Source organism: Fundulus heteroclitus, chromosome 15, assembly GCF_011125445.2.
Source record: "Fundulus heteroclitus isolate FHET01 chromosome 15, MU-UCD_Fhet_4.1, whole genome shotgun sequence".
Taxonomy (NCBI): domain Eukaryota; kingdom Metazoa; phylum Chordata; class Actinopteri; order Cyprinodontiformes; family Fundulidae; genus Fundulus; species Fundulus heteroclitus.
The window spans coordinates 13926101-13941724 of NC_046375.1; the positions used below are offsets into that span (position 1 = coordinate 13926101).

At 37.4% G+C, this 15624-nt stretch overlaps 1 protein-coding gene across 4 annotated transcripts in view; it reads left to right on the forward strand.

The window, feature by feature from the left end:
- Positions 1-15624, forward strand: part of ylpm1 (YLP motif containing 1) — a 31476-nt gene that overhangs the window by 10997 nt on the left and 4855 nt on the right. For 2 of the 4 annotated variants that reach the window (XM_036147458.1, XM_036147460.1), the window contains 14 exons: positions 572-689; positions 822-972; positions 1088-1177; positions 1264-1441; positions 1550-1573; positions 1680-1900; positions 2495-2646; positions 2736-2798; positions 4119-4238; positions 4362-4538; positions 4623-4706; positions 4811-4894; positions 4995-5069; positions 9660-9710. In XM_036147458.1, the coding sequence (XP_036003351.1) occupies positions 572-689; positions 822-972; positions 1088-1177; positions 1264-1441; positions 1550-1573; positions 1680-1900; positions 2495-2646; positions 2736-2798; positions 4119-4238; positions 4362-4538; positions 4623-4706; positions 4811-4894; positions 4995-5069; positions 9660-9710 (1588 nt within the window). The remainder of the gene's footprint in view (positions 1-571; positions 690-821; positions 973-1087; positions 1178-1263; positions 1442-1549; positions 1574-1679; positions 1901-2494; positions 2647-2735; positions 2799-4118; positions 4239-4361; positions 4539-4622; positions 4707-4810; positions 4895-4994; positions 5070-9659; positions 9711-15624) is intronic. The other 2 variants (XM_036147461.1, XM_021318869.2) reach the window with 2 other exon arrangements.

A 15624-nucleotide genomic window follows, 5' to 3' on the forward strand; every position in this document is an offset into this window, starting at 1 on the left:
TGTTCCTCAAAAAGTCGATGCTGTTTTGCTGTGTATTTATTCTTTGCAAATAAGCTCTCACAAGCCGATGGGTGAGAATGGGAAATGGGTCCCAAGTGCTGGAGTGAGGTAGAGAGGAGTGGTTTGGAAGGCATGTTGTTTCGGTCTACAGACAATGCTCAAGCTCCACCTAGTGGTTAAATATTGCTTGTTGCTTTAATAAAGAGGGAAGACTGAAAATAAGTAATTAATCAATTATGGTTCTCTGAGAGAAATTAGAACTGATCGGTGCGCCTGTAGATGTTATGTCAAATAATCAATTGATGTAAACATTCTCTTTTAAACTTTAACCAATAAGTGACCTAAAGCTAAAGGCACAAACCTAAGGTCTGAAAATTTGCGGCATACTTTTCTATATTGCGCACCATTTCTTGAAAGTATTTAAGAACGCCCCTGTGTATTTATAATCCTCTAAACGCTCTTTTAACTGGGTCAGAAGTACTACATGAACGTACTACATACCAACTCCTTCATGCACATATGTTTTTGGAAACTATTGTTGGATTTAACTTAGCTTACCTTGTCTTTAAAGGGAACTGCAAGTAGGAAAGACCCCTAATATTGAAAAACAACCCAGTGACGTTCTGCCAGACCTACCTGCAGGTCTCCTTGGGTTAGAGATCCCACCAGATGTTAGGAACGTTCTGAAGGTAAGTAAGAGCTACCGTTTACGTGTAATAGAAGAAATAAACTGGGTACTTAATCCCTTGTAGTTTTGACAATTTTATTACTTTACGTTATGATGTAAGAGCTTTAAAAGCAATGGTATCCATTCTCCCCAGGGTATGACTGCCGCTGTCCAGTCCGCTCCCACTGAATCAACGTCTTGGGAAAGCAAACCAGCTGCTTCTGCGGTAGATTACCAGTCGTCACTGTCTGCTTCAGTCAAACCTTCACTAATGCCTAAAACAGTGGATTATGCACATGGGCATGGTATGTCCTGCAAAAACTGAATGCCCTCAATAACACTTTCTAGTGAAGAGACCGATTTGAGTTTTAAAATGGTGATCATGTTGTGATCGAGATGTGATGCTTGGCTTTTTTTCAGAGCTCGGGGCAACTGTTGAGCGGATCTCATATGGGGAGAGAATAGTGTTAAGACCTGACCCGGTGCCATCAGATCGCATCTATGAGAAAGGTAGGTTTCTCTTCCTAATTACTTTTTAGTCATTAGTTTTTATGTTTCACTTTTTAACTGGTATTTTCTTTAAACTAAATTCCTAGAACCGCTTGGTCTCAGGGATTCCTACAGCAGAGACTTATATCATGAGCGACGATCAGACCCCTATTTGGATCGCCGGGAGTATAGCAGAGAGAGGGAGTTGTACCGAGAACCGCCTTCTGAATATGAAAGAGACAGATATGAGAGGGAGCGTTATCATTCACGAGAAAGAGATGACAGGTATGATATTTGTACTTGATTTTACAGAATTAATATTTTCTGTATAAAAATAGAAAAGTTTCCAGCTTCTCTCCTTAAGTGCCATTATGTTTCTGTGTTTTATTCAAGCGAACATACCTTGGTTGAAGAAAGGTACAATATCGCTTTGTGTCAGATGTCATGATCAATCTTGACTCTGGTGGTTAGAAATAAAAAAAGCATATAATAGAGAAAATAAACCTGTTAATTTTGCCTATAGGTCTCCACTGGGTCCTCGATCGGCGTACAGGGAAAGAGATAAGGAGCGAAGTGCCAGTCGTGACCCAGACGACTATTATGGAAGACCCAGCTATGACAGACCCCTGTATGAGCGCTCCGGGCCTGACCGCATGGGGCCTGACCGCATGGGGCCTGACCGCATGGGGCCTGACCGCATGGGGCCTGACCGCATGGGACCTGAGCGTTATAGCTCGCCTTACAGTACGTTGGACACACCATATGTTCATTAACGTTCCTTATCCAGAGTTCCTATGTAGTCTTGAAAAGGTGTGATTGTAGTATCGTTTGCATGTCTGAATAACTATGGAAAATATGATAGGGATTTTTTCCTCGTTCCATCGTCTAAAAGAAAATCTATTTTTCTGCTTTTTAAAATTCTTTCTTATTTAAATCACATCCATTATATTTGATTTACCACTTCCAAATTTTCTTTTGTGTTACTTAAGTCGCATTATGTTGCAGTTTCGGCTATGGACCAAATCCACAGATGATAAAAAAAAAAAAAGGTTTAAAGCTGGACCCTGTCCAAATTGGAAAAAATTGTCTAAATTTATAACCAAAGTTCTATTTTCTTTTTAATTTTGAAACAATTTTCAAACAGCAGCATCATAAATATTATCAGAATGATGTAAAAATGTTAGTCTGAACATTTTTGGGGGAGTAATGAACAGAACACTGAAGGTTTAAAGGATTTCTGCAAAATGTTACAAATGCTTGGGTCTAACACAACCATCCAAATGTATTGCATGGTAATAAAATGTTTGAAGTAGTTGAAATGTAAATATTATAATGCAGTGGAAAGAAGAGGATATCCAGAGGACCGAGGACCACACCCTGCTGCACCACTCCCTCCTCCACCACCACCTCCACGAGTCGAGAAGAAGCCTGAAATTAAAAATATTGATGACATCCTCAAAGCCCCTGGCAGATTATCACGGCCTGAAAGGGTATTAATTACGTCCTGCAATTTTGATCCATGTAACATAAATATATAGGTGTCAAATATTGAGGAATTATGAAAACTATATTTTAACAGATTGTCATTATAATGAGGGGCCTTCCAGGAAGCGGGAAAAGCCACGTTGCAAAGCTTATACGGGTAAGTGATTCTAGCTATTATGCTTTTCTTTTTAATATACTATACAGGTCAATCACAGTAAATAAGAGCAGAATTTATAAGCTCATCTATTTCATGTCATATAGATTAAATCCCACAACTGAAATGTCAAGTGTTTATTTCACTTAATATAGATTCTTATGCCTTACAGCTAAAAATATACACAAAATTATTTCTTTTTTTGAAAAATTAACATCTCATGAGACCAATAAAGAAATTTAATAGAGGAATATTATGCTAATGCCAATCCCCTAAAGGTACTTGCTAAAGAGGCAGACTGTTAAACTGTATGTTATCTAGCTTATTAGTGAAGGTTTAGTGGACAGGAAAAAAGTGGTTTAAAAACAAAAGGTGTAACTGCAGCCTTGTGTATTGTGAAGCTTTTCATGAAATTGGCAGAGATAATTAAGACATGGACTGTGTCTTGCGCAAGTGACTGAACAACTACCACACGTATCCAGGACATGGGCTACAGCTGTGGCCTTCCTTGTGTTTAAGCCGCTTCTAAACCAGAGAAAACATCTGATGCGCCTTACCTGGACCAAAGACAAAACGGACTGGGTCGCTGCAGTCCTTTTAAACCCGGCAGAGATTTTATGCTGTGTTAAGTGGAAGATTAGAGATACCAGAACCTACAATACAAAAAACAGGAGCTGCTATTAAAGCAATCTGAGCCTCCATATAACTTCAACAATGCAAGCTGAGGGCACATGCTCCACAGCAGGGATGCCAAAGTCTAGACCTCCAGAGCTACTATCCTGCAACTTTAGATGCATTCTTTCTCCAACGCACCTGAATCGAATGGCTTCATTCCCTCGTCAGCATTCAGTCATTTAGCTCTGCAGAGACCTGGCAGAGGAGCCATTCACAGGATTCAGGTGTGTTGGAGAACAGATGCAGCTAAACGTTGCAGGATAGAGGACTGGACTAGGGCACCCCTGCTCTACCGTTTAAATTAAAAGATCTACTTTTCAGCATGTCATAATTTCTGTTTTCATAAAAAAACATTATTCCTAATTGAATGCAATATTCCTGTTTTCTTAGAAACTGACAGTGGGCAAGATTGACACAAATAAACGCTTTAAGTTTTCCATTTGGTTTGTAATTAATCTGTGACTTTTTTCCTAAATAAATATAAGATGGCTTTTTAATATTTTGATTATTAGAGATTAACTTTTAAAGTCAGATGAAGAAAGGGGCTTATTGACTAGTATTTTTAGAGTAAACAAACATGCCATAAAGTTGGTTATTTTTGCTGCAACCATAATCAGAAAGGTTTTCCTTTTTTCTAAATGTATTTAGGACAAGGAAGTTGAATGTGGCGGTGCGCCTCCAAGAGTTCTTGTTCTGGATGACTACTTCATGACAGAGGTGGAGAAAGTTGAGAAAGACCCAGACACTGGAAAGAGAGTCAAAACTAAGGTTGGACGGATGCATATCGGCTCACTCAAACAAGACAAATCTAACAGATTATGTAATAGATTATATAATGAGGTATTTTTTTGTTTAGCATAAGTAGTGAGATGCTTCACAACTGTCTTTCAGGTTCTTGAGTACGAGTACGAGCCAGAGATGGAGGATACCTACAGGAGCAGCATGCTGAAAACCTTTAAGAAAACTCTGGATGACGGTTTCTTCCCCTTCATCATTTTGGACACCATTAATGACAGAGTTAAACATTTTGAGCAGTTCTGGAGCGCAGCTAAAACTAAAGGCTTCGAGGTGAGTTGTTTCAAAGAGTAAATTACATCTAAAACAAAATGATGTTCCGTTTGGTTAAAAAATAATTCTGTTTCTTATTTGTAGGTATATGTAGCTGAAATCACAGCTGACACGCAAACGTGCTCAAAGAGGAACGTCCACGGGCGCACACTTAAGGATATAACGAAGGTTTGAATGATCACTTGTGTAATCTCAATTACAAGATAATTATTTAAGAAATAGTCTTTTAACTGTAACTAATAATTATGTTTAATATATTATTTTGTACACAGATGTCCAAAAACTGGGAGTCATCTCCTCGTCACATGGTGCGCTTGGATGTGCGGTCCCTGCTTCAGGATGCTGCCATTGAGGAGGTAACATTTTACTGATGGAGTTGTACTGCTGAGAGTTTAAACCCTTTTTATTTGTCTCGTCAGTGACTGAGCTAAACTTTTGATTTGCTTGGATTTTTAGGTTGAAATGGAGGACTTCAACCCTGAAGAAGTGCCCCAAGAAACCAAGAGGGAGGAGGAAGAAGAGAGTGATCTGGTAGGACAACAAAAGTTCCCCTTTCAGGCTCAGATTTTCATGTTTGCTTCTATCAAACAAAATGGATCCAGTATTAATTGCTTTCCAAATTAACTATAGTATTGTTTCAGTCCAAATCAGTATGATAATTCACTATCATAGGTTAAATGTTTATGACCACACAAAAATAGAAGAAATCAATTTGACTAGCAAAAACATTGTAGGTTTAGTTGTTGGTATAATTATAGTTACTATAGTCTTTTATAAACAGAAGCATGGTCCCAGTTTTAATTTTTTGTTTCAAACCCTATAAAAATGTTTAAGCATAAATTGCATCAGTAAGATTCTGCCCATAGTTTAAGATTTCAGTGCATCGCAGTAATGCAACAAACTAAACCAATGAAAAAGATATCAAACTCAGACTTGATAAAAAGAGGTATTAAAATGTCTGCTAAATCTGTAATGTAAAACAATGTAAGACGTGAATAATCCCTGTAATACCTCCAGTACAATCTGAGCTTTAAATAAGCTCCAGAGCTACAATACTGACAGTGTTCCAAGTCAAATTCCAAGTCATGCGCAATCTAAGCATAAATAATATTTCTACACATGTATTCAACATTAGTATCATATTATTTTTAGACTTTTTAAATTATTTGTGCTTTGCGTTGTTGTTCCATAAGTGCTTCATTGTCTGTTACTTGCGGTTTCCCTGGGGATATCTCTAGGTGAAATATCTGCTTAAAAATGAATTACATATCCTAAATATGTAATTTGAATGCTTACAGAACAACATTTTGCAACCAAACAGCCAATTTTGCACTAATTCCACAAAGAAATGTTCATTGAAATGTCTATCAATAAATATCTACCATGGAAATTAGTTGACATTTGCAAAACCACCATTTTACCACTTCTAATTTTAAAATGTAACTTTTTTTGCTAAAAGAAGGTGGAAACGTTTTCTTAAATGTGATGTTTGTGGAGAAGATGTTTGACAAGAAAAATATCTTAAAGAATATATGTGAGCGATTTAGGGTCATACTGTTATGGAAATTCAATGTGATTATTCCATGAAAAAAAATGCCTAATCCTGCATTTGTTATTATATGTATACTTAAAAAAATATTAGCTGGTTCTTTACCATTTTAGCCATATTTATAAAGAACCATTGTGGAAGGTCCAAAGAGTCACTTGTGGCTCCTGGGATGCAGGTTACAGACCCCGGTTATAGAAAGTGTAGCTTTAAAGTAACATCTTGGGTTTATATCTTCACCTGGACGGCCTGAATACATACATTTCACAACTAGTACCCACTCTAACAACACTGCAAATTAGACTTGAAGGAAATAGACTTGTTTTTTTTTGTTATATTTTTACATAAAGTTGTCTTTTTCAGTGATTGGGAATTATTTCACATTTTAGCCATTTCTGGTTCTCCTTGCAAATAAAGACTCGCATGGTCAAATTTGATGGGCTGGTGGGACATTTTATTACATAAAAAAAATATGCCAATTTTAAAAGCCAAAAAGGAGCTTTCCTGATTCCTTTTGGAGTACAGAAAAAAAACATAAATATCCAGTTTCCTTAAGGCTGCAGAACATTTAATATTATGTAATAAATGTTCATGTTTATATGGCATTTGACCACAGTTATGATTAGGAGCTGGATTGGTCTGATGCATGAACATAATTAAAACACTGAAAAGTTCACCTATAACTGTCTTAAACCTCACCTAATTTTGCTACAAAAGGTGTTTGCATGTCTCTATGCAATACAAATACTGGCTTTCCTGATCAGAGACTTGGTATTTCATACACAATAAAAGAAAAGAATTATGTTGTAAATTCATATATATCGTAAGATAATGTATAAGCCTTTTCTTGATCCATATTCTTATTTTTGTGCAAAATTACCCATTTCAATAGACTTATTTGTTTATTAAAACATTGAAAGATTATCAGCTGTTTGCTTCCAGCTGTGCTTCATCGAAGTTTTCATCTTTAACCGGTTGAAATTTTGACAATATCGTTTTTCCTAAATCTTTACACATTTCACTCATTGACTTCAACATAACTTTTTTGTTTGTCCATAATAGATCATGGGGGGATTTTGGGAACCCAGGACAGTTGTGCAGAGCAAGGCTTTACAAAACAACCTACTACCGAACAATATGCGAGATCAGTAGCTCTTTAATACAAACGATGTTGTGCCTTTCAGAGTGGGCAAAACACTATTGTTCAGCCTCAACAGCTGTTTACTCTTCTATTTTCACGCCTTACAGCTCATTGACTGATCGGACATTATACTTCCCATTGCAGTTCCTCCCTTCCTTAATAATAGGAGCTTTATTTTTTATATAACATCTTTATCATGCAAGGAATAAAGTTCACTAAGTAGTATGGTCAAGGCATTGTGCAATCAGGAAACTACAAATGACCTTTGTGGATTTTTCTACTGCTTTTAAATCTTAGTAATGATCATAGTATGCTTCAAAATGGAAACTATGATGAGATAAAGTCATGAAATTAAACTCAGATCACACTGTGTTCCTGGATGAACTAGACAATGAGATGCTTTGTGTGTTATTGGTGCCACCTGACCAGAATCATGTGATGTTCCTTTGGTTTTCCAGTTGTTGACCAATATCACACCATTAAACTGCCAATATAAATAATGTAAGAATTTGAAAGAAATATGGAATGTTTCATATTTCATATTGCTAACAAGCATTAAAATAAATATTTTCTATTAAAAAAAATTATATATATTTGATCTCTGGTGCAGTGAACCGGTTAGAAGCTGATGTAAACTGAACCAACAATTGGCTCCATGTGAACTGCACATCAATCACCTGCATATTTTTTTAATTCAAGTAAAACGTTTTACTCTACTTTGCAGTCTTCATAGGGTTTGAAAAAACTTGAGGTTCACATGAACAGACTAGTTTCAGTACATTTTTGTTTCACGACTGGAAAACAGGATCACAAAGGTAACAACCGCACCTGTTGAAGGATCAAAAAACTACAGCCTGAAACAAAAGAATGCCTGAAACAAACTAACTAAAGCCAACTGAGCACATCAAATTGTGGTGGAACCTCTCAGGGGGGCAACAATTTGAAGAAACAAACACACCAGACGGGGGCGGAAATAAAAGATGCTCTCATAATTTGGACGGCTATATTTCTTTGCCATGTCCCCCCCAAAATGTATTAGATGCCATTTAAATTACTTTAAATAACCTACAAGTAACTGTGATGTGAATAGTGTTGACTTTTTTTTTTTTTTTTAGGGTTTGTGGGTTTTGAAATTAACCTTAATGGTCATTTTAATCAAAAAATGTTTGTTAATTAAATCCCATTACTGTTATGTTTATGGATTTTGTTGGTTTATTTCAATGAGGCACTTCATTATCTTATTTTAGTCCCGAATATCTCTTTTGTTTTGCATTTTGGTTTATCATTTTATGACAGTAATTACTTAGGTGAAAGTTTGTATTATGTCAACAGCTGTTCTGATGTATAGATACAATCAAAGTTTCTTGAAGAAAACCGTCTGGCAGCTATTCGTGTCGCCAACCAATTCTGGAAAGCATCCAGATTCGGTTGAGAGACGAATAGCCAGACTTGAGATGTCAGCTTACACCAACAGATTTTAGTGCTGACTCGCCCTGCTGACCGACTGCAGCTACTGCAGACTTTCCCTGACAGGTTTTGTGCAGACTATATAACTGCTGTAATCACTGCAAAGTTAATCTGTTTCCCAGACGTAATTAACAGTATAAAAGTTGACCACCATTTAAAAATCTCAAGTGAGCACAAATGTATCCTTTTTTTCACCCCTTCACATAGTTTGTTTGTTTGTACATCGGCAATTATAAGCTGCCTAAAACTAAACTTTAAGTCCAACTGTGTATAGAATTTTTTTGTTTATTGATATTTGAAAAAAGCATTTCAAACCAAGTAGCCAAACACATAGGCAAGTTTAGGGTAGGCCAGTTAAAATGTATTACATCTTTTTAATCTTTGCTTCAAGTTTCTCATAACCTTTGATTCTTTGCTGAACAGATTGGTTAATCTACATTTAAGTTTTAAAAAGGCTTAAATCGTAAAGTTGCTATAAGAACAATTATGAAATTCTGGCAAGCAGGCAAACTGTTAGTAGAAAAAATACACACACGTTCTAGAAATTCCCACATTTTTCAGTTTTCTCCAGTTGTGATTACTGAATGAAAATGCAACCTTTACCATTGAATGAAATACAAGCACGTGAACATCAAAGGAACAGTTCATATTTATATTTAAGTATAAAATTTAAGCACAAGCGAGTTGGACGTAGTACATCTTACAGTAAATAATCCCAGATTTGTTTGGAAGCCTTACTATCAATGACCATGAGTGAATGTTCAGGCAGGAGAAGCAGATAATGTGCAGATGATGTAAAATAAATTTACAAGAAGGGCTTTTGAGAATTGCCGATTGCAAAATTAAATCTTGGGAGTTTTCCCATAATTCTGTTAGTTTTCACAATTGTAGCATATTTATTTTACCCACTTTTTAGACAATCAATGAATGAGCCAATTGTGTCCCTATTTTTGATCCCTTTGAACAGATGGATAGTCAGTGTTTTTCCAAAAAATGGACAGATGGAAGATGGAGAACAGTAAGCTAACATTTTCAAAAATGACCTTTTGCAACTTAAAAGTATATAAACTGCTGAAACAATGGCTCTTTATTATCTGCTTCCTTGTTTGTATTGTACAATATTTTCCCCTTTAACTTCAATTTGTTCCTGTACATGCAAGAATTTGGGTTGTTGCTATAAAAAAGGGTAAAAAGTAGCATAGTCGATTTTTATTTTTATTTAATTTACTTTTTTTATTTGCAGTGGTGAAGAGTGATTTGTAAAAAGCTACAAAACCAGCATGTATAATTTTGTACATACATAGACTACTGACTATAAACAAATAACTGCAATAACAGCAGTGATGTAAATAGCTTATTTAATTTTTTTGGGAGCAGGGATGGTTATAAACTCAAAAAGCTCCTGGGAGGAAGAATTTGCAATAATGTGTTCTTAGTTCATCAGGGACGTAGCAGGCTTTCACTGAAGGAGTTCTCCAGCTTTGTAACAGGTTCATACATGGGGTGGGAGACATTGTACAATGGTGATGTTATTTTTCTCCCACCACCTGCAACTGGGTCGAGGGGGCATCCTCAGAGCCGGTCTTCCTGACAAGCTTATCTAACCTTCCTCTCAGATGTAGATAAGCTGCTGCTCCCAACAAACTACACCACAGAAAATGGTTGGTGCCATCGCCGAGCCAAAAAATGCACTCAAAAAGATCTAAGTCCTTAGCAGGTCCTTAGCAGGTAGCGTCTATTCTGACCCTTTCTGTAAGGTCACAACACATCCGTGTTGTGACCTTACAGACTCCATTCTGGGTTATGGTTCAGGTGAACATCAATGTACGTAGAGTTAACCACCTCAGGGAACCTTTTGTAGATGGCAACCTGGGAAATTTGCTGAATGTCCAACATCAAGTTTATACTGTGTATCTGAAGTGGGTCAGAATATTAGTTTCTGTTGGTAAATCCCTTATAAATATTTCTTGGAAATATTTGTATTGTTTAATTTGGGGATATGTATCTGTTTCTCTTATTTACTATGATGACACATTGTGTTTTCATTTCATCTGTTTAAAATCTTTTTACCTCTCTCCCTTTTGCCTAGTGCCAATACTCTAACTACGTGATTTACTTTACAGGTCCTATCTGGCGTCTTTTGAAGCCCATTTTACTTTGTAGCTCAATATGCCTTTTTATTAAAAAGAGACAAAGATGTCTTTGTCTTTTAGTGCACTGCTCAAACACAATTCCTCAAAAAATTAAAGGAACACTTTGAAAATCATATATCATCTGGAAATATTTCTAGATATCCATATTTACATGGAAGGGTCAATGTTTTGGGAAGAAGAGAATGCTATATCTATTAAAGAAGATGAAAATGATCAACCCATGAGTTTATGAAGTCATAAACTCATGAAGTCATTGAGAAAGCGAAACAGAAAATTTGATGCAGCAGGTTAGTCCCTTTTGTTGAAATGTCACTGCAACAATTCAAAATGGTACTCAGTAGTTTGTATGGCCCCACTTGCTGTCACATCAGAATAAAGTTTAATTACCAAGTTTCTCCATACAACAGAAAATAACTTAAGTATATTTTTGCTGTGAATGAAGACATTTTAAGTACAGTATAAAAAAGGTAAGTAGAAATATTTTTCTTCTAAATTTAAATTTTTTAACAAAAGAGGGAGACATGGTTGGATTGGTGTACATAAGCATGATTTTGATCAGGATAGTCGATGAATGTGAAGTGTTCATCAGATTGATACCCTAAGGCAAGAAACTGTTTCTGTGGCAGCTGATTTTAACAAATAGCCCTCTTTAATGCTGACCTGAAGGTAAAAGCTGAAACCAGTTGTGTGTAGGATGTGTCGGGACTGCGGAGATGTTAGCTGCCATTTTTCTGAACCTAGACCTGTACAAATCCTGGATTGAGGGAAGGTTAGACTTGGAAGATTCCCTCTGCGGAGCTAATTGTTTGTTGCAATCCAGACCTGTCCTGTTTTGTGAATGAACCATACCACACAGTAACTATGTTTACATGCTCAAAATTTCACGATCGGATTAAAATTTATTAGGATTAAATAATCTGATCGTACTGTTTATATGGGCTCACAATCAATCCGATCATACTGTGCTTTTATATGCGCCTGGCTTTATTCAGAATATAATTTATCTGACACGCTCAGTTATGAAATTCCCCTAAAAAGCACGGAAGTGCTTCCGTCTTTGCTAGACTACAGAAATAGTAAACACACCAGAATTATACAAGTTTTTGTTCCAAGTGCCCAGGCTTGAAGTTCTAATTATGGTTGAAACGTTACTGAGTAAGCAACTATTTTGAGCTCTTTTATCTTTCGAACAGAAAGGTTGTATCAGGAGCCCCAACAATTTTGCTTCCCGACATATTACCGCCACTCGCCAATGCAGCAACGCATCACGTTTGTATCGGGCGTACATGCGCACTTGGGTCAGTTTGCAACATTCGGAATAACTTGAGCCTGGCAAACATTTATATGCACTTTGATCAGATTAACAATCGGCATAAACCCCTCTCATTCGGAATACAATGTTATTTCGATTGATCTTAATTCGATCATCAGATTTCGTTTGGCTTGTTTACATGAAGCATTTTTATTCCGATCGGCCATTCATGCTAATGATTTTTGTCCATGTAAACGTAGCTTGCGATAAACCAACATAGGACAGACTGAATGATGGCAGTGTAGAAGATGATCGGCCTTTCCTGTGGAGGATAGTACTACTATGTTCTCTGCTAAGCCAGAGAAAGTCCATCCCAGGTCCCGAGAAAGTTTACTTCCTAGTACCTGGAGGTGATTCAGAACGGACATAGTTTTGTTGAGAATGGTGAGGGGAAGCAGTGTAGGGGGTGTTCTCTGGAAGTGTCCACTGTCATCTTCATTGTCTTGAGTGGGTTAAGCTCTGACCGCACCAGTGTACCAGCTGATCCACCTCCTGTCTTTATGCAGAAATGTAATTCTGCTGTGTCAGACCAGTGACAGTGGTGTCGTCCGCTGTCACAGTTATTGGTGTTCAGAGAGAAAACACCCATGAGGGGTGTTGTTGCTGATGGTTCTTTTGCACAAGAATGTGCTCCCCAGTCCCATCTGTTGCTGCTAGTCAGTCAGGGAGCTGGTGAACACTGATAGGTAGAGGTTGTCACTGTAAGATGGCTGATCTTATAGCTGTAAATTGGGATGAGATTAAGCATGCTGTGATCAGAAATTCATAAAGTAACCTTGCTGACAGTGTGGCATCTGTGTTTTAAAGCTGTGTAGCAATGATCCAGTGTGCTGTTATCCCTGTTGGGGAATTTAGCATGTGGTCAGTATTTTGGAGGTTCATTGGAGAGGTTAGTGCTGTTAAAATCCTCAAGAACAATGAGGAGTCTGGGTTTTATCTATTGTCATCTTGTTTGTTGAGCTCGGAGTGAACCTGCTCTTATCTGTGGAAGTAACAGGGCATCGATGCTAAACCTTCCAATTCTGGTGTTCTCTGGTAAATGCCAGTCAAGCTCAACAGTGCCGGACAGTGAGCCCAGGGCCTACTAGAGGACATCAGGCGCTTAGGCCACCCTCAGGTAGTCTGTTTCTAATTGTTTGATCAGACATTTATGCCCATGGCCTGCTGAAGGTCATTTTGTAAGGGCCCTGGTACTACTGGTCGTCCTTGCACAAAAGAGCAGATCCCGGTCCTGCCAATGGTCAAGGACATTCATCGGCCCTGTCCAGCTCTACTAGAGTAACTGTCCGTCTCCTAGAATCTCTTCCAGACTCTTGACACATTGCTGGGAGACACATCTCATTATTTCCCCTTTAGTGCACCTGTTGTTAATTTCATTAACAGTTAAACTGAGTAACAACCCTCTCTACTACTGAAGTGAACATATTAAGAGTCCATAAGTTTAATTGACTTGATATTATACCTACATTAAAAAGTGTTCCATTAATTTTTTAGGCAGTGCATTTCAATTTACATATGTCCCTTTACTTCTATTATTCTGTTTCCTTTGGGGTGACGTTGGCTGTAGCAACTGTCATCAAATCACTTATCAAAATTTGTTTAAGTATGATTTACACCTTTCTCAAGAGTAAGGTGGTTTCTTACATTTTAGGATTTATATTTTTTGAAGGAGTCTACATAAAAATTTAACTGTTATTTTTAACCCCAATAGTTTATTTACTGTGGTCAGTTTATTACCTTGTAACTTTTTCCAGTTGTTCAGTTTCTTTTCCCACAGAAAAAAATCCCAAGTGAAGCAAGACTTGCTTGTGCAACAATGCAAGAGGGTTCAGTGTGTATGTTGTTCAAATGTTTCTCAGGTGGACTTAACAAATGTAAATACTGTACAGAAGGTGGTGTGTTCCAAGCTAGTCGAAAACTTTGAGATTGTAATTCACTTAATATTTTTCTGGATACTATTACAGGCAAAGTTATGGGAAGTATACAGATAGGATTTTCAAAAGACATTTGAGACATTTAATACTTTATGAAATAGTAAAGTATAGTTGCCTACAAGAAGGTGTTTGACTCAAGCTTGCAGTGAACACCTGTTAGTTGCATCGCATCACATTCACACCATAAACTAATCATGCTAAGGAGTGAATCAAACCAGAGTTTGTTTTAAATGGATTCAGTTCCTTTGCAGTTCTTAGATTGCATTGAAGAAATCTTAATTAATGCCCATCAATACCTACCTGTTATTGATGAACTACAGAAAAGAAGACTTACATTACAGGACAGTTGCTCTTTTTCTCAGCTACCCACTGTTGTTAATGGCGACCATCCCCTGTCGGCAGTTGGACACCTCTGCGCCTTGCCCTGTCCTTTTACCCAGGAAAAGCAGTCAGACATTGAATAACTTCTTTAGTAGGAAATGACTCTTGAAAAAGAAACAATACTTTAACACTTCTAATCTAAACAAGTTATGATGGATGGTGAACCCCGATTGATGGTTACAATGGCTACTTATAGATCAGCAAAGACACGCCCCTCAAAGAGCGGTATACCCTCACATGTTGTCAGTAGAAACTGGTCACCACTCAAGCATTATCTGCCAAACTGTAGAATAACAAGAGTCCAAGTTTATCCATGTGTACGTGTTGCCCTGAGATAACTGTTTTCCTTCATCGCTCCTATTGTTCATATCTATGTACGCCACATCTGTGGCGTCCAGAATGCCTGTGGATCATCTGTTACTTTTCCAATACCTGCTTTCAACATTTCCCACAGCCTGTAGCTTCATGTAATATCTAACACTGTTAAGGAATACTCTCAAGAAAAACATCTGACTCTAAGATGCCAAGAGGTGGATTTATAGATGGTTTATTTTGAAGTTTCATGATCTTTTCCTGATCTAAGAAATCAAGAATTAAGAATGATGAAATGGGGGAAGAAATGTTAAAGTACTAATGATGGAAACAATTATGGATTATGTCGGTTCTTGGTATGTTTCTCCCTGTATTCACTTTAAAATCTAGGACATGGAGAAAGTGCCTTCAGAGCGATGTTAGTTGCTCACAAAAGCCAGCTGGATTTCACTTACAGATGGGGATGGGGTGGTGGTCTCCTGTGCTCATCAGAGGGTCTTCGTTAGGTTCTGGGTTATAATGGAAAAATGGCACGCTCAAAACATTAGTTTACGGATTACAGCACATCTGAAATGCGGGTGGAAAATTTTAAAATGGCATCTCACAGAGCTTTATTGGGTGGGAAAATAATTCTGCTAGCTTGGTTCTGAGGACCTCTCCTCCACTGGACCTTCTACTTCCACCTGGACCAGAACAACCAGGGCTGATAAAAGAAGCAGAAATTAACCTGTTGGCAGCTTGTGGGTAAAGACAAATTATAACCTCCAAGGAGTTATGGCTGGTCAAGCATTTGCCAACTACAAAGAGGTCTTTCTCCTTGAAGTTGGGGAGTTTTATAGA